This window comes from Schistocerca piceifrons, chromosome 2, assembly GCF_021461385.2.
Source record: "Schistocerca piceifrons isolate TAMUIC-IGC-003096 chromosome 2, iqSchPice1.1, whole genome shotgun sequence".
Classification (NCBI taxonomy): domain Eukaryota; kingdom Metazoa; phylum Arthropoda; class Insecta; order Orthoptera; family Acrididae; genus Schistocerca; species Schistocerca piceifrons.
In genome coordinates, this window is record NC_060139.1 from 321,226,711 (window position 1) to 321,251,245 (window position 24,535).

Below are 24,535 nucleotides of genomic sequence, written 5' to 3' on the forward strand. Positions count from 1 at the left end.
AGTCCGATGAGACCGGTGACCTCGCTGTTTGGTCTGTTCTACTAAAGCTTATTAAACACAAGAGTCAAGATATCGAACTTCTAAGCCTTAACGTTTCGTCAGTGTCAAAATCTTCTCCCTTACATTCTTCGATCTAATATTCTGTCTCTAAAAGATTTGTTTCAAGTTCTCAGCTACATCATAAATCGAAGAGAGGTAACGGCAGGAAAATTGAATGTAGGAAGTGAGAGAGGTCAGAACAGAGAAGCGCTAGAGTCGAGTACAGAGAGGACGACTCCAAAAATATAGAAACTGTCTCCCTCATTGACTACTAGCGAAATTTCGCACGGCCTCTGTTATTATTGAACCTCGTTCAGTACATTTACGAAGAGGAGCTAGGGAGGGCGGAAGTGGTGGCTTGCCTGTCTAGCTAAACAGGAGGGGAAGGCGGTGTGGGTGGAGGTGGATCAGAGCAGAAAGGTGCCCAATGCCACTTCCCCTACGCCACCTGCTGTTAACAACACTCCAGCGCGCCACGTAAAGAAAAGGCAGGCTGGCAACGACAGGTTCCGAGGGAAGCCGAGCGCCGCCGAGGAACGGACGCTCGTGGCGACCTTGGCGACTGGCGCGCAAACTACGCAGTTACAAACTGGCTACTCCTCGTTTATTGATAAAACGGCTGCCGAGCGTGCGCACAGCTAGACAGTTACACGCCGAGCTGTGGGGTTGATCCGTGTCGCGAGAGTCCAGCGTACAGTCGATACCGACCGATCTGTTCACGCAGCAACCTCAGTGGAGATCACGGCGGCAACAGCCTCCTGTCCCCCCTCTCGCCCCGCGGAGCCTTTGCGGTGTTGCCAGTGGTGCGTCCTCGGCGGGAGACGCTGCTAAAAAGATCGAGGCCCAACAGTCAGTGGAGTTGTGTACGCCGACGAGAGCAAGCAGCAGAGATCGCAAGACGCGCTGTAGCCATCCTGCGCCTTAGCCCTTCCCCCTCATAAGATGTCCGCGTCCCCCGTGGCCAGACAAGCGACGCAGTGCCAGAGCATCCCTTCGAGGAGGGTCGTTATAAACGACGCATCTCAGCTGCCCGCAGACTACTCGTCCACTCCAGGAGGAACGCTGTACTCGACTACACCTGGTGGTAAGATATTTCATAACCGGTCATCAGAGTCACTAGCTCGCACAATCATTGCTTCTGCTGACACCTCCTTCCCCTCACCTCACCCTCCCCGAACTGTTTTGCTGGAAATCTTCGGTGATATTAGTGCCTCCAGTTTCGTAAGTACTTCATCCAGAACTTATCACACCTAGATTTGCTGGCTGCCGAAGGTTTAAGCGTCGGTGAAACTCTGAACAGCAGAACAAAAGCCAGCATTTCATAGCTTGCACGGTTTACTTGCATCTCACTAATCTATCGCCAGGCAAAGACAGCTAAGTTAGTACTCAGAGATTTGTGTGTATACATCTTAAAAGCTTTGTCCAAACGTGATAGGCACCGAAATCATTCTTTACCGGTAGGACAGAGTATAATTACTACGATGCCCTGGTTATTTTTCTCTCTGCGGTTTAATGTTGTTGACCAATAGCCTATTTCTCGTGTTCGGATTCTTCAATTCGTTCTAGTATTGTTACTCACTCTCAAAAGAGATATCGTATTCGAAACATATACTCCAGTTTATGGTCGACAATGGAAATGTACTTTTTTGTTCTAACGTGTTATGAAGACTGTACAGTTGCATTGATGGATGAAATTACATGCTGTACAAAAATTAGCCGCGACGCAACACGTGGCCGGCGGATTAATGTGTATGTGCCAGTATGTACTTAGTTCTGAATTTAGTTCTTGTAATAAAAGTGTAATTAAGGAGGGAAACCAATTGCTTGGCGATTTAGCACATGATTTAGCGTCGATGCAACACGTGGCTGGCGGATTAATGTGTATATATATCTATAGTTTGCTCTGCATTTCGTTCCTGTGATAAAAGAGTAAATACATGGCCAAGAATTAAGGAGGGACATCACTTGCTTGGCGATAATATTTATATATCGTTGTTTTCATTAGTTCTTGGTGCCTGTTCACAATAATTATAAAGGAAACAGAATCGGTCAGTCTTTTATATGTTTACACACATTTTCCTTACGGGCTGCACTGTCGCCTGGAGATGAAAGTATTAGTGTATTACATCAGTAGTAACCCAGTATCTCAAGCGGCAAGATATTACGTATGTTTTTGTTCGTTTCGCAGTTTTTGTCAAGGTTTATGGTAAAAAATCTGAAGTGTAAATAATAAAATTTCTGCACTGATAACACTTATTTACAATTCTATTTTGACTAAAGGTGCGTAGCTGCCGTTAGTACACATGCGCTACAAGCGATATGAAACGCTATAATTTCCCATCTGAAGACAGTGGGTCAGGTTCTCGAAACATGTCGTGTGGCGACTAAAGTTGTGAAGCGACATATATCTCGCCCACATGATTGTATCATTTCTCACGGCGTTGTTGCTATTGTGTTGCGTGACTGCAAACAGCTGTGGCAGTGCGAGAGAAGTGGAAGGTAGCTTTGTCGATTTATAGCAGCGTCACGTGACTGCGTGACCCGACCTGTGGATACTTATTCACCTGGCAGTTTAATTCTGTCCCCTGCTGTTGCATCGTGTGGAGGAAGAGTATTTACTTCTGCTATTGCATTAATACTTAGGAGGTTACAGGTGTGCCTGTACTACTGGGACACTGTGAGGCGCCTCATGGAGGTTACATATTTATTATTACCACTACCGTTGGTTTTGATCATGCGCGTATTTGCAGATGAATTTTGAAAAAAATATATATATTTATGTAAACCCTTTTTGTATAGAATTTTTTCTGTTTCTATCCGTGCCAGGCACTTCAGCGGCTGCAGACATTCCTCCTCATGGAAATCGAATACTGGTCTTATAGCCTATATGTGTGTCAGTGTAAATTAAAAGGGAGTGCTGAAAAGTAACGCCTCAGAATTTTTGTTATTCTTTTCTCAATATCGGTCGGTTGAGGTGTTACTTGTCATGCATTTTACGCAGTCGATTTTACTTTCCCGCTTCGCCGACGCAAGTTCAGCCCTTGCCGCTAGAGCGCTCCGAATTGTAGCGTGTAAAATAACCTTGGCGTGTGACGTGGCGATGTGTATTATGTCGGTGCTCAAACAGCGTGCTGTAACGGATTTTCTAAACGCAGAAAACGAGCCTGCAATTAAATTCCATAGTAGAGTGGAAGCTGTGTACTGTAATGATTGAATCGACATCAGTAATGTGCGGCGTTGGAATGTTTGCGCTCGTTATGAAGAAAAATAATATAGTACGTAAGCACCAAATATTAACTGTTCAGACGGTTAGTTTCACATGGTTGGACTGTAGCGAAGAACGTGTACAGCGTATTATTCAATTTGCAGTATTCTTTTATCATCAGTCAGTAAACATTCCACAAACAAGATTTGACTGAAGGCACGAGTTACGGCTAATTCATTGCCTTTTCTCTTGTACCGGCTTCTTTGGCTCTTACTGATGGGAGCAGCAAATTTTTTGTAGAACGACTGTATGTTACAGCCATAGGCCTCCGCCAAGGGGAGGAGCCACTTGGCATCTGCCCCCCCCCCCCCCCTGGTGTAAAGAGCTAATATTCATTACAGAATCCCTAGACACCGTGGATAACCATAAATTATCTCGCCTTTAATAAGTTCTTTGTGTCATCTATAAAATTTAGTTCATGTGGTATGACACATCTCGAAACCGTTGAGCTCAGTTACTTATATAAAAAATGGCTGTATTACAGTCTTGCCACTCGTCGTGGATAAATTTCTGTGGACGACAATGGTTGGATAAAAGGTGTGTCCACACTAGACGTTCTCAGCACACTTGTGCTCGTTAGATTCGTGTGTCAGGGGACTCGCCTGCGTCCACACACACTACCCTCGCTGCTTGCCACGGTTTTTCTCGTGAGTATCCGCTCCGTACTCGTAGCCGTATCCAGTGCCAGCTTCCTAATTTTAAAATGGACGAAGTGGTTTTAGCAAGTGGTGATACGCCTGTTAGCTCAGGAAGAAGATATAAGAAGACGTAACCTTGCCCAAAGAAAAAAGCAGAAAAAGATAAAGTGGGAGTGGATTTGACGGATGACTTCCTTGTTGGAAACATACGTTTCAAGACATTTTGCCGCTTGTCCGCATCTGATATTGAATATTTGATAAATTTGGCTGGAACGAAGATAGCGAAGGCTGACAGCAAATTTTGGAAACCTATACCGATTACTGAGCGGTTGGCACTTAGCGCTCAGATATTTAGGAACTGGCGATTCTACTCTAGCCTCAGCATTTTATTTAGTCTCCAAGCAAGTAATAATGAAATTTTGTTCCGGAAGTTTGTGTATCTCTTACTGGCAGCTCGGAGTTTCTAAATGTAAGTTAATAATATATCAGGGAATAAAACAAAAAAATTAAAAATAACAAATGAACAGGGTCCAAAATATAAGCTGAGGAAGACGAAAAAGTAACGTAGCTGTGGAAGACAAACTAATAGGTACCGAACCCCATTAAGTTTGTGAATAATTTTTTTTTATTCTTTTCCCAAAATAACTATTTTTTACGTACGTCTGTGTTGATTGTCTTCCGCGGCTGATATTTGCAGTGCAGAAATTCGAACGCTTTGAAAGCGAACCAATTTGGAGCGCTCGCTTCTTCGACCACAGCGCCAGACTTCCCAGGCTCATTTTTCTTCTGACGGACTTTCCTGTAAGTGGCTAATAAGCTGGTCATTTTCCTTTTTAATTCGGCCACATCCACGCAAAGTTCTGTCGCGATGGAATCCCACGCTTCACTTTTTTTTTTATTTTATTTTGCAATGGGAGTTTGTGGCAATCCACAACACAGGATGTTGTTCATAAATATTTATAAATTTAATAGTGAAATCGTCGGTCCAATCCATTTTAAAAGAAAAACCAATGTCCACAACATAGAAAATGAATTCTTCCAAGACCGAGCTGCACGAGTGCAGCAGAGAGCCAACTGGTCAATGCAAGTTGTCGTCCACACCACTCGCGCATCCCTTTGATGTACCGACAACAGGCAAGCCATATGCTCGGGCGGATCGTAAGCCTGTTTCGCGGCGAGCCCTAAGAGCCTACCTCCGTCCATATTACTCGTAAGGCTCGCAAGCCTCTCAAGTACACGAGCCACAGGAGTAGTTGGACGCACCTTTACGATGCAGTGAATTTTATTAACCCTTGGCTACTATGGATGTTGACAGGAACACAATTACTATGGAGCGTTTTCTCTCTGACCGCTTTTTAATTTTTTTATGTATAAAACCACTGTTTTGCTGTATATACGTTACCATGATTTCCTGTTGTTCGTTGCACTTCTTGGAAACAGACTTTATGGAGATTTGCATTTTCTAAACAATGCAGAATTTAAAACACTTTTAAAACTAAAACACAGCAAAATTTGCAGTTTATTTTATGCACTACTAAAAGACAGGACATAGTCTCTAGTCGCTCTTAGATTATCGTCAGGTAGATGCATATTCGCAACGTAACTGTATGGAAAAACAAATTTCAGTTGTGGCAAATTGTATTTGGAATCTGCTTTGAGTTTACTACTCATCGTTTCAGCCTTGGGCGATTATTCCATCAAGGAAGAAATTTTGTCAAAAATTTATTTCGAAAATGAAGACGAATGTAATTGCCTTATGTTTACTTCTGAGGCCCTGAATAAAATTTTAATTGCTTTCAGTCTGCATGCATTTCTCGGAGACTCTCTTACAACTCTCCAGCCAAATCGAAACACCACACTGTTGACATGGATATCTTGTTTTCCACTTCGTACAAGGACAACAAAACGGCTCATGTTTTTCGTTTTTCAAAAAATTGTTTCTGTATTTGAGACTCTTATCTGCAGAACAGCAAGTTTTGTCAGAGACCTTTCGGAATGTGTAGCAGTCCAGGCAGGTAAAGGCGATACTGGGTTGCCTTATTCTTACGTTAGTTACCGGCTTCTGTTTTCTCCATGGAAAACATATTTATGTTCTTACAGAAGAAGTACGCTTCTCTATCGTGATCAGATGTCACTTCATCACTATCCGTTTCCTTCTACTAATTGGCATCGTGAGCACTAAATAATCGAAATCAGGTTCATTAACACTGTCGTCAAAGTCTTCATATGAGAATTCACTAAGGCTTTCTTGGACACCCACATCAGTCTCGCATAGAAAACGTTGCATAGAAGCTCTAGCTTTCCTCACCACGAAGAAACGATAACGTTCAACAAAAACACGGTGCACAAACACTATGGTACGTCTATGAGACCTCTCAAGGCCCAAAAATAAGAAAACAAATTGCAACAACGCTGCCAGATTTCTGGCACGTGTAGCTTGCCGGCGGTGCGTGAAGTATCACAAGACAAAAAACTAGCGGTCTGAGAGACAATCTATAGTAGTTAAGGGTTAAAGGCCCCCTACCAGTTACTGAATTTGTGGAATACTGTACGAGGAAATGGCAAGTATTTCAAAGTTTTTGTAGGCACACACTGAAGTTAAAAGGATATATTACGGCAGAACTGTTCTCACACTGCACACACTTAACACGATTTGAAGGCGGCGATGGTGAGGCTTCGTTCTCTGTACGATGTTTTCCACATAATACATCATATCAGCATGGAGGACAAATATGTTATATCGCTTAGGGTTAATAAATTTGGTGCATTGTTCACATAAATTTCCGTCTGTTCACAAATACATGATCAGGGCGTCAGTACTGATAAAATATTTACTTACCATCGCAGTTACCTCGTAGGTCAGCTCATCTGGAACGTGCAGAGGCATGAACTTCCTCTCTCTCTGTTAACAATAGTTGCTTTAGGTGACGCACCTGTAGTACCAGAAATAATGCAAACAAATTCATTCACTTTATTTCCATTTTTCGCTTAGGAGGTTTCAGGCTCCTGCTTTCAGTACTGCTGCTTCGCGGCATATGTTTGACAATATTGAGGCACATCGTCTTCTTTAAACACGATCTTTATCCAGTGTTTAAAATATGTAACCAAAATATAAATTTCATTTATAGACGCGTCGTTTTGCATATTTGCGAGTGCTTACCTTACTGTTCTCAACACAGTAGTCCTGTAGCTGGTACACCCATGGCACAAGGAACTGTCAGCTTCCACAACCTTGGTATCCCCTTGAAATGCTTCGAGAAAATAAATCGTCAATTCCCATTTTCCGAATTCACGTAAAACTTCAGCAGTTTGTTCATGATGCATAAAGACGGATTTTTGCGTGAAACACGAAGCATTCCAGCGAGTCTCAACGTGCTGGTTCGCGGTAGACTGCAACCGTGAGTCCTGCACGTGTTCATTCCTTTTCAAATAAGTTTCGTTGATTCCAACGATGGGTGAATATTACGACAATATTCCTGCAACCATTTTTCCTCGAGGGTGTGGCATAGAACAGTGCTGAAGGAGTGGTTGTTGTATGGAGACAACAGTTCTATTCGGACTTTTTCACATTTGCCACCATATCGGTAACGAACGTAACGTTCAAGAGGTGGCTTGTAAATACCCCTAACCTGCTCATGTTAGTTACTTTCGTCCCGTACATTTGTAGCACTTTTCTCCAACAACAGGGACTCGACATCAAGCAGGACCCGATTTTCGCACAGCAACTCTGACGGTATTCAGTGCTTTATAAGAGTAAAATAACGCCCTTTATCTTACGCTTATGTTCAAGTTGTACATACGCTCGCACCATCCTCCATATCCTGCAGCATTTGGGGTACCACGGCCACACGGTGTTCGTCTGCTGTTTCTTTTTCATAGCGAGAAATTGTTGGTGAGGTGAAGAAGCACATCTCTTGCACTTGGAGTGGGTTACTGCGCTTCTATTTGTGGCAGTGTGTGCAAGATCTAGAAAGCATTCTCCTGCCCCTTAGATGAATGGCCACAGATCTTTTGTGCTCATTTTACACCCTTCTCCAAGACGCCGGAAGGTTGCCACTACTATTATTCTGACTAACTAGGAGAAGCTTTGCAGTTATTCAAGTGTCGCAACAGTCCACGAGTTTTCCTGCACATCATAGCAAGGTCTAGTTGCTTTCATTATCGGGAAGGAGTAGACCACATCGAAAACTTATAAAATTGTACCACAAAAGACCTTTTTGTGAAAAATCACCCAGGAACTGTACACGACGAAGAATATAAAAATTAGGGTGAACGAAGAGGGTGTTGAAACATTCCTAGACGATATAAAACTGTTGAGCAAAGTGTAATGAAAACTTAACTACAAAATTTGAGATCAAGTTTCATAAAAGAGCTCAGAAAGGTAGAGGCTTTAGAAAGGAGCAGAAAATAGGACGAATTGTATAAACCAATCAAGAGTTCCATGTACTGAGTTCATTATTGTATTACTTATTACTGTGATACACCTCTTATTTTACGCGTTATCTTTTCTTTACAGAGGCTCAAGAACAGCCTCTTCCTAGCATATCGAAAAAAATGGCTCTGAGCACTATGGGACTTAACAGCTGTGGTCATCAGTCCCCTAGAACTTAGAACTACTTAAACCTAACTAACCTAAGGACATCACACACATCCATGCCCGAGGCAGGATTCGAACCTGCGACCGTAGCAGTCGCGCGGTTCCGGACTGCGCGCCTAGAACCACGAGACCACCGCGGCCGGCTAGCATATCGAACCTTCACGATTCCCAGAGGAGTGCAAGCGATTCACAAAGCTGTTACGCTCGCGTGTGGCCTGTCATTCCCGCTTTGTTTCTGCTGTTCGTTTCCTTGTTGCACCGACCCCTTCGACACTCGACCTTGGCCGGGTACCCGAAAGAGCCGTGGGACTCGAACGCTCATAGGGGCTCGCTCCCGCTGTCTGCTCCCGGTACAACTGAGCTCGACTCCCCCCGGTGCGGGCAGCAGAATGGAGCGGTGGGCCCCAGGAGGTCTCTGGCGAGTAAAGGTGGATTCACACTTGATGGAACGTCACCGTCACTTCGAAAGATTCTCCTATGTAATTCAAATTATGGCATTCACACACGCCGTCAAGGGAACGTCATTGACACGTAACGTCAACGTTTCTCGGGAAGAATGTTTCGACGAGCCATTCACGGAGTCACGTGATATTTCTCAGTTGCTGCCGGGAAGTGACACTCCCATATTTGTTTTGTTTAGTTCAGCAAAACGGTCCATGCAGACATACCTTAGGCAAACCATCAGCTTCTTCCATGATGATATTGAACACCTAAATCTTCCACTTCTCTTCGTAATTTTTTTTTTTTGTATCTTGCTTAATAGGTAAGAAACCGTTGTTTATACGTTCTGAAATATTTATAGAACGATGACTCCTAATCTTCCAGCCCCTTGTAAAAAGTGTGGAATTCCCCTTCACAGTCTCGATTTTTTAACATTTTTTTAAACTCAGTCTCTTATTGCTCGTTGCACCTGTTCCTCATCATGGAGTGCAATAGCAATCATTGCGAGCTGCTTTAAACTAAATTTCGACATTTTATTACGGTCTACCATGAACTACGACGTTGACGTGCCGTGAAGTATGAATGCTCAGGAATTCCTCTGAGCCTTGACCATTACGTGACGGTGACGTTCCGACAAGTGGAAATCCACCTTAAATGTGGCGCGATGCACGGCTCTGCTCGCGAGTCTCACAAGCACACGAGCAATGTGGACGCACCTAAATGTGTACATCGGGTGTAGTCAACCTTTTTTGCCTGCCGCCCACTTTTGTATCTTTGTTAGCAGTAAAATTTTTAACTGCCCATCAGTTCTACAGTAATGATGACTTATAAAGTAAGAAAGTAACTTTGTGTTACAAAATTTATAAAGTATAGTTGCAGCAAGTAAAGCAAATAATAATAATAATAGTAATAATAATAATAATTATTATTATTATTATTACTTACCGTACCAAGTACTTCGTCAGTATGTAATGAAACCCTAATGAAAATATCTTTAACTGCCCATCGTCCATCATAAAAGCTAGAACGCCCACTGGTGGGCGGTAGTTTTACATGAAGACTGGTGTTTACCATGCCACTGTTATCCATAAACAGCCTGAAAGCACACAAACAGAAGACCAGCGCTCTTGTTCCTAATCAGCTTAAAACAATGACAGCATTATTATGGTCAAGAAATCGTCAAGAATCTGTCTCACCGGTAGTACTAAATAAAACTGAATTGAAAAAATTTATTCGGTATGCCATCTTTAACCAGCTGCAAGTAAAATATGAAGAAATAGAATTATGGAAATGTTATGCCTTAAATAGTAAATTACAGCACCAGATACTTAGCTTCCTGGGTAGTAGGCTACAACGCGTTTGAGAAGTTCATGTGTGTCTAGATATACAGATACTTGTCTCCTTTTTCGCGCAAAGAACGTACTCGCTGATATTAACACCAGAAAATTACAACTCGCGCAGCACTCGAAAATGGGAATAATTTCTGAAACACATCGTGCTAAGCTCGAAACATATAACTTGTGCAGTAACTTATTACTGTATTTGAATCATCACTGATTCAGTTACAAGTTTTCCAAAATAAAGTTACAGATATATACTGTTTCTAATAAAATCAGTTCGTACAACGTTTGAAACAATCGTTGCATTACGTGGTAGCGGCGTTTTGCTCAACGATAGTCACAATGTGTCGTGTACTCCTTGTTTCGCGTCGACACTTTTGTCAACCGTCTAAGTGCTTATTCGAAGGGTGTAATTGAATACGTTCCTCATATAACACGCCATGAATTTTCCACTCGACATGGAGGAAAATTTCATTTATGTCACTGTTGTGCTTACGATAACGCAAATACTAATTGATAATCCATGTTTCCATTATTACCGTCAGCGGCGGGACAGTAGTAAAACCGTAGACACGTGTGACAGTGCGGATACGGTGCGATTCTACGGAATCGTGCCCAATCGAGGCTACACTCGGCCTTGGGTAAATGTCGCTGAAGTGCTGCTGTTTCAGCAAGAGTTACGGCACGCACGAGACGTTGAGATCCCACAGACAGCACATGTTTTCCCTTTTCGGATGGGATGTACTAGACTGTGGTGAAAATTTCAGCTTTTGCTCATCAGGCAGTAAGTATATTCATACTGATTTTAAGAAATTTTAAGAGCATCATATACACTTCGCTAAAAGAAGTTTGACGGCGCAAACGTAGGTGAGCTTACTGAAACTTAACCGTAAAAGAGGAAATTTCTTCATAGATCATCTTAGTTAAAGGCTACCAAAAGATGTTATATCTTACCTTCCTTCGTTTAAAAACAAAGAAAAGGTTATTATTGCTTTTTAAGTTTGCCTTGTTGAGTTATTCGTCACTACATATGATACAAGCAAAAACATCGCACATTAAAAACTATTCACTGATTGGAACATTCTGTATTACTACAGCAGGAGAAAAACAAACCTGATGCTAAATGCCGAACCCGTATGTCCATGCTGTCGATCGCATACGATTGATGGAATTCTTCGGTATAGTTTATTTATGTTGAGTTACATACACTGTACCGACCGCGTGAAATATATCTAAGTAAATATAAGATCAATCTCAGAATCCTTATTTGTAGCGACTAGAATAGTTACCTCGTCATAGGGCGTTAAGATATTGGAAAAACTTTTGCGAAGTGAACGCTATTGCACATTAGCATTCCAAGTCACGAAAATCTTCAGTACCGTAATCAAAATTAATATTTCGCGGCTCACGCTATCGTTCGGTCTCCTCTATAAGCCTACAGTACTTTCTTGTGAACCGAAACCTTTGTAGTAATACTCTGAATGCAGCGAACATTATACCGTGCTAAACGGTACTCAGTTAAGTGGACGACTCTGCAAAATCCTTGATAAACAGGATACTCTTAAGTACGTTTGCTCCTGCTCTCTGCCTTTGACCTTCGCGCAGTGGCGAGCAGTAAACTGCGAACAGTTAGCAAACCAGAACAAACAACGACCTTGGGATTACTCGAATGTTCTTTTTTGGTGGGAGCGGTAAACAAACGCGGAGACAGAAATAAAACTTGCAGAGAGAGATAAACGAAACGGAGCAAACATGGTGCGATTCGAGGTGTAGCTTCGACCACGTGGCCCGAACCGAAGCGCTCAAGCTAGAATATAAATTCGTATTGATCGTTGCCTTATGTTGCTTTACGACAATAATAATTTAATGTGCTTTTTGTCATTCGGGGACTCAAAATAGAAAAAAATAATTTGGAAATTATTCTGCGTAACTTGTAGCGTAAGTACACTTCACCTTATTGTATGCGAAAGATGTTTTCGACTTCTTTCCTTTCGTAAGGCTGTGCATTATACACGTGGACGCTGTTTTCTAATGTGCAGACTGAAGTGGTAGAAAACTGATGATGTAATTGTAGGAGAAAATTTCTCATACTTTAGGCTACAGAGAGATAGGGGAGGTCTTTGCCGGAGGTAAACCATGTGTAAATTTTCACTGCATTTATTTGACTTCGTATTACTTTAACTCATTTACCCACATAGGTGCAATAAAATTTTCACACTTGCGCTAAATTATCCCGCATATGTGCAACAAAGTTTTCACACTTGCGCTAAATTATAACAGCAGGTAATAAATGCTGTGGAAAAACTTAAGCTGTGTAGATTAGCAAATTCAGTCACTTGTTTGTAAATACAAATTAACAACACCTACGGTATTATTACTTTTTAAATAAAATATTCAGCTCGCACAGTAATGCTTCCCTGTGGTTATAACGACGTATATAAGCAGGATAGAATAGGAAATCACATTCTACAGTTGGTGTGTGACATTCAACACAGCTGCGGATCTTTCATATCCATGGCACAATAGAAGTGTAATGAGTGCTCTAGCTGTTTAGAAGCCCTTTTCCATTGTAATTTTTTTCTCTTTCCTATGTCCTGTTTCCATCATGCTTTTGAAAAGTGGATTTCATTTTTACAGAATAGATGTGTGAACTCGTGGGAAGAATGCTGCGTTTGCACATTTTGATGTTAAAGCAATTACCTTAACAAAACCAATAGAATCACTTGGCTCAAGAATCATAACAGCTTCTGTAGTCCATGTGGACTGTACTTGTACTCAACATTTTTTGTGAAACAATAGAGTACATTCCTCATAACCAAAGTGATTTGCATTTATTTTGCCACAGGTTTTTAGAAACTAGGTCGAGGACAGTCATCAACATCAATTTCTTTGCCTGAAGTGATTCTGGCTTAATAGCGGAGCAAATACCCACAGCAGAAAATTCCGAACATTGTATCACATCAAACATTCACGTTGGTTGTAAAAAATGTCACTACACCACAGATTCATTTTGACACATAGCCAGTGAACCCAGATGATTTTCATGGGTTATTTGTGCTCTGTGACACAATCTGATGATGAATATGTATATGTGGGCAATATGTGCTTGCATTTTGCCGGCCGGAGTGGCCGAGCGGTTCTAGACGCTACAGTCTGGAACCGCGCGACCGCTACGGTCACAGGTTCGAATCCTGCCTCGGACATGGATGTGTGTGATGTCCTTAGGTTAGTTAGGTTTAAGTAGTTCTAAGTTCTAGGGGACTGATGACCTTAGAAGCTAAGTCCCATAGTGCTCAGAGCCATTTGCTCCATTTTTTTGTGCTTGCATTTTAATCATGGATGAACATTGTACACAACTACCTCACAACCAGGACAGCAGTGAACAAAGCCCTGAACATTCTTCAATACTTAAATATTAAATACAAATGGTAATACACGTTTGAGTTCACTTTCATCGATGTACTCACCATTACACTTGCAGTGTCATTTGATTTTAATGAAATATTGTTTTGTAGGATGCAGATTGAATTGTTCTCGAAACTACTAAAATGGAAATTCCATCAAAGATGTACCACACCATCTTAATTTGGCTAACGTAATGTTGAATTGTCCGGATCTTAAAATAACACTTTACGAATTGAAGATGTCATGCATAGGTTTCTGTCTTAGGTTCTGAGACCAAGGTTTGTTCAACTATTTTCCTCATATTTCACCACTACGTGTGTGCCAAAGTCTGCCACCAGCAATGGAGGATTAACCTTTAACAATGCCAGTCACTTTTGCTGATGAAACGCCACAAAAATTGTTAAACAGATGTCAGCTGAAGAAACAGAGACAGAAGCCAACAGGCAATACATCAATTTTCAAAGAACCTTAATTTTGGAAAGTAAGTCGCTTACTAAAACTAGATTACTTCTGAATGTTCCTACTTTCAGAAATTCTAGATTCAGTAAAGTTTTAGAAGTGTATTGTGTTTGTAATCTAGCGAAAGTCTTTGGAGACATCCTGTGTGAAACATTTAGTCACCTTTGCACATACACGAAACTACTTCACCTAGAATAGCCAACCAACCTTTAAATCACATTTTAGCCATAATACTCTTAAAGCATCTGATAATCGCGTAGTTCATGATGCCCTTCATATAGTTTGAAAGTGCAGAGTAAAAGAAAATCATATCTATTATATCTGCTGTTTGTTTCAGGCACAAGAATTGTGTATGACAGGGCATTCCTGATGCAGCTGAGGAACTCCCCATTGGCACGCACACCACCAAAGAACCTCTCAAGTATTCCAAGTGACCTCATCAAGGGAGCTAATGCCCCTAAGGATGACATCAAATCAGGTTTGTGATAATCTCAGATTTATGTGCGTATGAGTGTGTAGCATGAATGGTTGAATTATGCTTTCATGTAAGAAGTGTTTAAATATTTTCACCTATAGATTTAAGTTGCATAGTGTTGTGGAACACATGAAAAACGATACTAAAGTATACTGCCAACGGTTCTTTCAGTTCATATCACATCTACAGTGTGGTCACAATTTCCACTTATATAGCCCTCTGTGTGCTGTAACTCATAGTTTTATCCCAATGAATTGTGCATGAACTGTATGAAGGACACTTCAGTATAGCACAAGATTTCTCACTGCAAACCATTTCTTGTAAGCCTGTAAATATTTTTTTCTAATGAAATTAATATTACAGTAGTTCTTTGTCAGTGATCGTCTTTTCAGATTTTCGGAATTTTCCTAGTAAATTCACAGGAGTTAAACCTATCATTGTGTGAGATACCTTGACCCAGGCACATTTGAGATCCATTGTTAATGCTAACTGCTATAAATTCCCTTCCTTTGCCCCCACTACCCACTATGAGTATTATTCCAGCCAGATCATAACATCACCTTGACACAATATTTCAGCGGTCCACCTGGCTGCCATCTTCAGGTGAGAGTGCTGGTACACAATCTCGCCCGAACTGTATGAATCCTCCGGCGAGATCATGTACCAGCACTCTCACCTAAAGATGGCGGCCAGGTGGACCATTGAAATATTGTGTCAAGGTGACGTTATGATCTGACTGCACGCCCTAGAAGAATATTATCAATTATTATGCTGGGAAAGCCTTCATAATGACAACTCCTGTTTTTCCTCTTTCTTATTTATTTTCATGCTTCTTCCACTCTTTCACTTTGTTCCCGCCACCACACTCTTCCCCATCTCTGTACTACTCCCCCCCCCCTCCTCCTCAAAGAGGTACTCTGGAGCTGTTAGTGTGGTAGTCCAGTCAATGAAAGAAAATTAGTGAAAAATTGGCGTAGTCGCAGGTTTTTGAATTGAATAGGTTTAGGGAGAAATCCTGGCCAGTGGGATGTGAACGTTTCTTCCGGGGGAGGGGGGGGGAGGGGGGGTGTATGTTATAGGTCAGTTTCATAATTTTTTGGAGGATAGAAGTGTGAAGGAAGATAGGCCACTTGATTGTGGTCATTTGGTGTACTTGCCTCCTCATAGGTGTGCAACTGGAAGAGCAAGCACATGATTTCCTACTCTTATCTACCCCACTATGTCACAAGAAGCAACTACAGGCTGCTTAACAGAGTTATACCGATCCTCCATTGTGTGCCTTACAAATCACTGGCAATGCAGTACGCAGACATACCTGGGGATGTTTACTTTCCAAACAATGCATTAGGACTACATGGTATACAGATACTAACACAAGACACACATATGATGGACAGAATCTATAAACACTGTTCTACACTGCTAGAGGGGAAATCGATTCATAGTCATCCCATAAAACAACTGTAGCTTTCTTTCAGGGAAGCAACTTCTCTTGGCATAAGTGCTGCTTGCTTTTCATTTTGCAGACACTCTTAACTACCAAGCATTTCCTGTCCAGTTCTATTATGTGAGTAGATAAAATAACACCACTGAACTACTGTTAACCTAGTGGAGTTATTTTCAGTGTATTAAATAAATACTTATTTGCAGCTGGTAAGTCAGCTTTTATGCAAAATGTGTTCCTGTAAACAATGGCTGATATAAGTGTGTAATTTGTGAGGATCATGTTGTGTTGGTGGGAAAAGGATTGGATTGGTAATTGTAGCACCTCACTGCTGTCTATCATTGAGAGCATTTTGTGAAGTCATCTAATGTTTTTGTTGCTTGATAGTGAATTAATGTTTGATCAGGAAGATACTGCACTTCTCTCACCATTAATTGTGTTTGCACTTTAAATATGGCTGCAATGAGTGGAGTCACTTATTACACATCCACAGTATATCTTCCAAGATGGGTGTGAGTATGTCTGGTGGAATGGGACTGATTATGTTCGCGTCTAGAACAATAAACTGCTGTAAAGCATTGCCATGACTTACAATGATATAGCTGAAGTTCAATAACACCTAGGTGACCTATATCTGCTGAAGAGGGAGACAATTTAAGCCTCTGGGCCTCTTCAGATGTCAGGGAGTGCTGTGAAAGTATTCCAGCCAGTGGTACTGGAGACAATGAAACCAACAGCACGTTACACTTGTGACAGGCTCTTCAGTATGGTAGACAGTTGACAGCTCCAGCTATTGTCCTTTTTTACATAACAGCTCATTTAACAACTGCAAATAAGTACTAATAAACTGAAAGTAACTCCACTATACAAACACAAGCTTAGTGAAGTTATTTTTATCCAATCAGCTAGAAGATCTGCACAGTAAATTTTGGGGAGATATAGTCTGTGTGCAAAACAAACGGTCAGCAGCACTTGTGTTGGGGGAAGTTGCTACAGCTGCCGCACTGGATAACTAAGAATCAGTTTCCTCTACAGCAGTGTACAACAGTGTGCATAAATATACAAAGAGTCTGTCCTTATGCATTAGTATCTGTGTTCCATTTAGTGTTAATGCATTTTGTGTAAAATAAATACCCCCAGGGCATGTTTACACAATGTGTTGCCAGTAATTCCTAAGGCCCGCTGCAGAGGATCAAGGTTCGCTGCGGAGGATCAGTATAACTTTGTGAAACACCCTGTAGTTCCTACTTGTGACATAGCAGGGTAGACAGTGTGGGATCACCTTCTTGCTCTACAAAGGAGCAAGTACATGACAACAATCAGGTGGCCTACTTTCCCTTGCATTTCTACCCTCCACCCCCTTCCCCTCAACGGTGTTTCACCCTCAAAACACATCTTATCCCTTAATATGGCACTGCTGCACTTAGATGTGGTACACACATTTAATATTTGTTCTTAACCTACTACCTACTTAACATTAATTTTATGCCATTAAAACTGTATTTAATATGTACTTTTTCCATCCCTACAACACAGAAACTATTTATTCTAGAGAAAAAATAAAGAGGACCTTTTTTTCTAAGATAGTTAATGCAGTTAAATTTTCTATTGGGAAACATTTTTGTTACAATCAGTGGTTTTTGAAATATTAAAGAAAATGATAAAAAATTACCTTCAAACAACCTCCCACACGCATGCTCACATCCCACTGGACAGGATTTTTAGTATGTTGCTTATGACATTCTCTCCTACCACTCCACAAAAATTTGGAACTACACGTTTCTCTGTTTCCTGATACAGTGTCTTTTCCCATTCCATATTATGCACGACATAGCCTTTTACATTTTTCTTTTCGTGGAAACTGAAAGATCAATCGTATGTTTAAATTTGTCTTTCTTGAACCTATTCCACCTCTGTTTCCATGTATGCATATATTGGTAGATAGTCTCTTCTCTTCACAAATATTGTTCATGCGAAATCAGTTTGTTTTGATAAGAAGCCACATTCAGATAGAGTACATTACATTACATTAATACTTGTTCCATAGTTCATGACTATGACATTTTGTAATGATGTAGAGCATGTCAGTTTTTCACCTTTTTGCTTTATGTGACCTACATTCTGCTTTGGGTGGAGTAGTTGTTTCAGCTCCTGTGGAATTGATTGCATTTCCAACAGAGTACTAAAAGTTTGTTCCCAACAGATAAGTATGATTCTCAGCCACATACAGGGTGACAATTATTGAACTATATGAAAAAAAAAAAAAAAACAAATTAGTTACAAACTACACTGCGCTTACCCTTCATTCAATATGTAAATGTGACTACAGATATTCTGATTCAGGTTATGACATGTTCGATATGCCTGGCATCATTGACGATGATGTGGCGCAGACGAATAGTGAAATTCTGCATGACCTGCTGAAGTGTCTGAACATTGATGCTGTCGATAACCATCTGAATGGCTGTTTTCAGCTCTTTTGGGGTTATTGCTGTATACCTTGTATTTAATGTAGCCCACAAAAAGGAGTCGCATGTGTTCAGATCTGGAGAATATGGTGGTCAATTGAGGCCCATGCCAGTGGCCTCTGGGTACCCCAGAGCCAGAATGCGGTCCCTAAAGTGCTCCTCCAGAATACCAAACATTCAGCTGCTTTCATGGGGTAGAGCTCCGTTTTGCGTGAACCACATGTTGTCGAAATCAAGAGTCATTTTGGAAAGTGGGAATGAAATCATCTTATTCCTTGACTGGATATTGCACACCACACAGTCGCCAGTTGAGGGTGAGGAGACTTCTCGATTATGAAATGCGGTTTCTTAGTCCCCCAAATGCACCAATTTTGCTTATTGACGAACCCATCCAAATGAAAGTGGGCTTGATCACAAAACCAAACAACTGTAAGCATACTAATTCCCATTGTGCCCCATGACCAACTGCGCATTTTGAATGTCCTAACGCAAACCGTTCACAACTTATGACGATTTTATTTCATATAGTTCAGTAATTGGGACCCTGTATGTAGCAGTTCACTGAAACAGGACACTTTTCCGGATAGACTGTTCAACCATTGCACAGAAAGGGAGGTAAGTCTGATGCTAAAAACTACTTCCCCAATCTTACTTCTGACAGCTTTATTCAAAATTCTTGAAATAGTAACATATTCAAGAGTAGCTTCCATACTTGTAAAAATTAATTACTAACAAAATGTCAATTTGGTTTTCAGATAGGCTTTTCAACAGAAAATGCTATATATGGTTTCACTGATCAAATATTAAATGTTGTTAATAACTGAACATCAACCATTGGTATTTTTAGTGATCTCTCAGAGGTTTTTGTTTGTGTGGATCATGAAATTCTTTTGGATAAGCTTAAATATTGTATGAGTGGGACCGTGCATAAATGTTCAGATCATATTTAACTGAAAGAATGGAGAAGGTTGAAATTAACAGTACATGTAACATGTAAAAATGGGTAGAGTCCTCTAACTGGGAAGGTATCAAGAATGGTGTCCTGTATTCTTAATACACAGGGTGATTCAAAAAGAACACCGCAACTTTGAAAATCGAAAACTCTGCGAAGAAGAAAAGGAGAGCTGCACGCTTTCTGTTGTCAATTGAGGGAGGCTCTGAAGTTTCATTTGGTTGCTCATTGGCTCACCAGGAGCACTGTTAGCCACATAACATTCATTTATGTCGTTAGTGCAAGGATGGCAACTGCTCAACAAAAAGCTTTTTGTGTTGTTCAGTATGGCAGAAGTGAATCAATTACATTTGTTCAGCATGCATTGTGAACCAAGTATGGTGTTCAACCTCCTGATAGGTACTGCATTGTATGTTGGTCTAAACAATTCACAAAGAAAGGGTGTTTGTGCAAAGGGAAAAGTTCTGGAAAGCCATGCATGAGTGAAGAAAATGTTGGCTGTATTCAGAAAGCATTTGCTTGCAGTCCAGGAAAATCAACCCACCGAGCTAGCAGAGAACTGAAAATTCTGCAACCAACCATTCGGAGGGTCCTAAGGAAAAGATTAGTAATGAAACCTTATTGTCTACAATTGGTTCAAGCCTTTTCCAAAGCTGATAAGGTGGAAAGAATAGAGTTCTGTGAGTTTGTCCTTGAGCAAATGGAAACAGATGACCAGTTCATTACAAAGCTTGTGCTTAATGGTGAAACAACATTTCACACATCAGGGAAAGTCAGTTGGCACAGTGTCTGTACATGAGGCACTGACAGCCCACAGGAAAGAAGCCAGCATGAATGTCATTCACCTAAGGTGAATGTTTTCTGCACCATTTCAGCCAGTAAAGTTTTTGGTCCCTTTTTCTTTGAAGGTACCTGTTTGGGAATGTTGCAGAATTGGCTTTTCCCTCAACTCGAAGAAGCATGCCAATTCATATTGCAACAGGATGAGGCACCAACCCATTGGCACTTATCTGTCCGTGCCTATCTGAATGAAAGGTACCCACAGCAGTGGTTTTGCCACCAGGCAGCTCATGACAGAATACTTCACTACTGATCTCCAAGAAGCCGTGCCCTGTGTCCTGTGTGGTGTTTCTTCCCCCCCCCCCCTCCCCCCCACCCCTCCCACCCACCCACCCATCGGGAGTGGGGAGGACGGGCATGTTAAAGATATGGTGTTTCGACCACCTCTACCAGCTAACATGGAAGAAATAATGCCCGTGTTAGACGATGCGCCAAAACCGCACACTTCTGCACCAGCGCCCCAAGTGGGCATATCTGTAACTACATACTGGCTCACTTAGACCCATCACACCATCCACTTGGGATATACCTGGCGCACATGCGCAGTAGACGGTAATAACATGCGAAACGCAAACAGAACTGTCTGAGCTCTTATAAAGTTGTTCGTTCTACCATGCGAAAATCTAGGGGGACCGTATGATATATTGGAACATCATTCCTTCAAATTATTTCTGTGAGCTCAATGTTCCTATTTAATAAGAAATTTTCTTTTATCATCATTTATTAAGTAATTGTTATTCTCTTATTTGAGTTATTACTATTCTGAATTACAGACTCAGCAGTTAATTTTATATTATGGTACTTGGTTACACAGGTATATGTGTATCTAAATTTTCATTTATACAACATTTTGCACATGGAGGACCCACTTGTTTTTGGAGATTTTACCCAGACAGTGACAGTAAATCTTTGGATTAGGGCAGAACGACGACAAAAACGAAAAGCCAGACATTGCTGGGTTCGACCCTGGCTGGAAAGAAGGAATGAAGACAGGAGAATGTATTCACTGCTTGTAAAAGAACTGAAGCCCGAAGATCCGCAAGAATTTTGGAATTCTGTGAGGATGGACATGGCCTGTTTCAGGAATCTGCTGTCTATAATAGAAGATGGAATTAGCAAGTGTGGCACATTCATGAGGGAGGCTCTCTCACCTTCTCGAAAGTGGGAATTAAATCATATGTTTATATGTTTTGTGACCACACCAATAAAATACCGGTACACACCCTGTTATGTTGCAGACTGGTTATAACATTATGTTTCCTGGTGACTGGGGAATCTTTTAAGTGTTTGTCTTTTAGCCACAGAATAGCACAGTCCACCAGTTCAAAAGTTGTTGTTGATGTATGCCATGCAATTTGCAAAACTTTAAATGCTCAGTACTTTAAGGTGCACTTGTGTTGTTTTTCAGGGTTTGGAAATTGTGTATGTGCTACTCAGAATTTTGCAGTCCTTATCTGTCGCACTGGGCGTAACTGCACAGACTTTCTCACGTATCACTGCCAGTTTCTCTTTCCGGCATGCTAAAATAAAGCAACAGAAGAAATCAAATCAAACATGAACCTTCATAAGCTAAGGCAGTACAATACAAATCGAAAATCAACATTTATCATTATAAACAGCCAGTATAAAAAAAGTCTGCTGTCGAAAAAAAAAATGAAAAAAATAATAAAATAAAAAATTCTGCATTTATGAAAATCTACTTACTGAAAAAATGCGGAAAATCCCCAACCCGAAAATCTGAAATTAGCCACTAGCCACCTAAAAATAAGCCAACAACAAGCAGAAAGCACTACCATACTCCCTTCTGTGCATGTGCGAGTTATCACTACCTGGTGTGCATACGCGGATTGACGGCAGTTTAGAACTGCTGTCTGTTCTGGTGCACGGATAATGTGTTTGCTAATTTTTGTAGTTTCACCTGTTCTACCACTAGATGGCCATCACACTAGACCAGTGCTGTTCACAGCAGATCGTCGTGTAATACCCACTTAAATGAAAGAGTAACTGCAGCTATCCGAGCTGTTACTCCGGAAATGCTACCAGAGAGTGTGTAACGAGATTGAGTATCAGGTTGATGTCACTCGAATGTCTGCACAACGATTAATTGTCCATGGTTCCATCACGTTTCTTTGATTAAATACAGATTTTCGAAGTTGTGGTATCCTTTTTGAATCACCCTGTATGTTAATGACTTGCCACTCTTATCTTCATGAAGATACAAAGCTAGTTGTTTTTTCTGATGATGATATAAGTATAGTAATCACATCCAACAATCAAGAATTAGCTGAGGAAATTGTAAATAAAGTCTTTCAGTAAATTTCAAGAGGTTCTCTGCAAATGGTCTCTCACTAACTTTTGAGAAAACAAGAGTATATGGCATAACACCTTTGATAAATATAGCCTTTGAACAGAAGTCTGTTACTAAGGCAGAATATTCAAGATATCTGGGTGTGTGCTTTGATGAGTAACCGAACTGGAAGAAACATATTGATGACCTGCTGAAACATTTGACTTCAGCTACATATGCTATTAGGGTTATTGCAAATTTTGGTGGTAAACATATATCAGTAAATTAGCCTACTATGCCTATTTTTGTTCACTGCTTTCATATGGAATAATATTTTGGAGTAATTTATCATTAAGAGATCAAGCTTATTCATTGCACAAAAGCATGTAATCATATGTTGGCTTTTGTCAGATTTTGTGCTGGATCCCCCCCCCCCCCCCCAAATTGCGTTTGAGCCCCTCCCTCCCCCCACATTCCATGGTTGGTGTCTAATTTGTTGTTAGTTTTTTTTTCTGAATTTGGTATTGGTGTCTTGCCAAAATATGTGTTGTTTTTTGGCTAAATTTGGTGCTGAATTTTTGGCCAAATTTGGTGATATTTTCATCATCATGTCAAAGTTCTTTACATATGAAAAGAACTATTTTTTTAAGATGAACATCAGCCTTGCGATTAGAAACCATTTCAGCATTCATTAACTACTGTTTACAAATATTAAACAACTGCCATCCTCAGTATAACATTTTTATTGGGAAAGTAACAGATTTTTGAAAAATTATATTAAAAAAATTGCCAATTTCATGTTATTTCACTAAAAGACCTGTATTTTTTGCTTTATTATTTTTGCAATATTTTCCTGTCACTACTAATTGAAATAATACTTAAATGTAAATTTATTCATTCCATATTTGGTCATTCTCATGTTTATAATAATCCTCACAAGTGCTTTCAGTATTAACAATGAGTGTAATTAGAAATATGTGAACTTGGAATTTTTGTTATATTGTTTCAGAGGTGGAGCCCATTCTGGAGGAACCCCAGGACCAGTTTGCCATTGAGTTGTAGTGCTCTGTGGACATAATGGAAGAACATGACAGGCAACATCCTGCCAAGTGCCATATGCTACTTGCACTGAAACAGTTTTTTCCCTGTCTGTCTATAGCACTGTCAACTTGCTACTTTGCAATCAACTTTCACGATCAGGGATTGGTACTGGTATTCTGATGGAAAGTATTGTTCATGTGGAGTGCCCTGCTTAAGTCAGTTTATAGTTGGGTTACAGTGTGTGGCTTTTTATTACAGAATTTTGTAATACCTTACTGTTTAATCTGTTTACTTACTTTTACGTCTACTTTAAAGAAAGCACCAAGAAAAAACATAAAATGATATAAGTGCAAAATAGGTATATTAATTGTGAAGCTTGTTTGGTAGCAGGAATTATCTGGATAATGGATGTTTGTATTGCAGTTATATGTGAGTGCCATGTTATGATATGAACTACCAGTTGGAGAATGTCACTATTGTAAGACTGCAATCTTTCTCCATCCTGGGAACTAGTCCCTAAGTGTGTGCACATGTTCCATCTTGCCCTTCAAATTTGGAGGTTGTAAAATATTTGGTGCACTGGGTGCATTTAAATACAAATTGTGTGATAATTGAGATTGTAGGCTCAGCCAGATCTCAATAAAGCAATTTTTAACAGAACATGTAAATGCCTTATTGAATTATTATTACCTAAATCTCATTAGAATTGTACATGTTCTTCTTGCCCTGCCCATCTAGACCCTCATTTCATTTTATATCCCAAAATTTGTGCAAATTGTTCAGGTGATGTAAGATGCAAAAAACAAAGAAAAGAGAACAAGAAATGTTATCAACATGGCATGAG

At 40.5% G+C, this 24,535-nt stretch overlaps 1 protein-coding gene across 1 annotated transcript; it reads left to right on the forward strand.

Annotated features, from left to right (window-relative positions):
* Window positions 1-663: 663 nt before the first annotated feature.
* Window positions 664-24,351, forward strand: LOC124776353 (eukaryotic translation initiation factor 4E-binding protein). The gene is made up of 3 exons (XM_047251302.1): window positions 664-1,123; window positions 14,522-14,662; window positions 23,660-24,351. Exons 1-3 carry the CDS (start codon window positions 982-984, stop codon window positions 23,710-23,712), a joined length of 336 nt encoding a protein of 111 aa, XP_047107258.1. The 5' UTR covers window positions 664-981; the 3' UTR covers window positions 23,713-24,351.
* The last annotated feature ends 184 nt before the right edge of the window (window positions 24,352-24,535 follow it).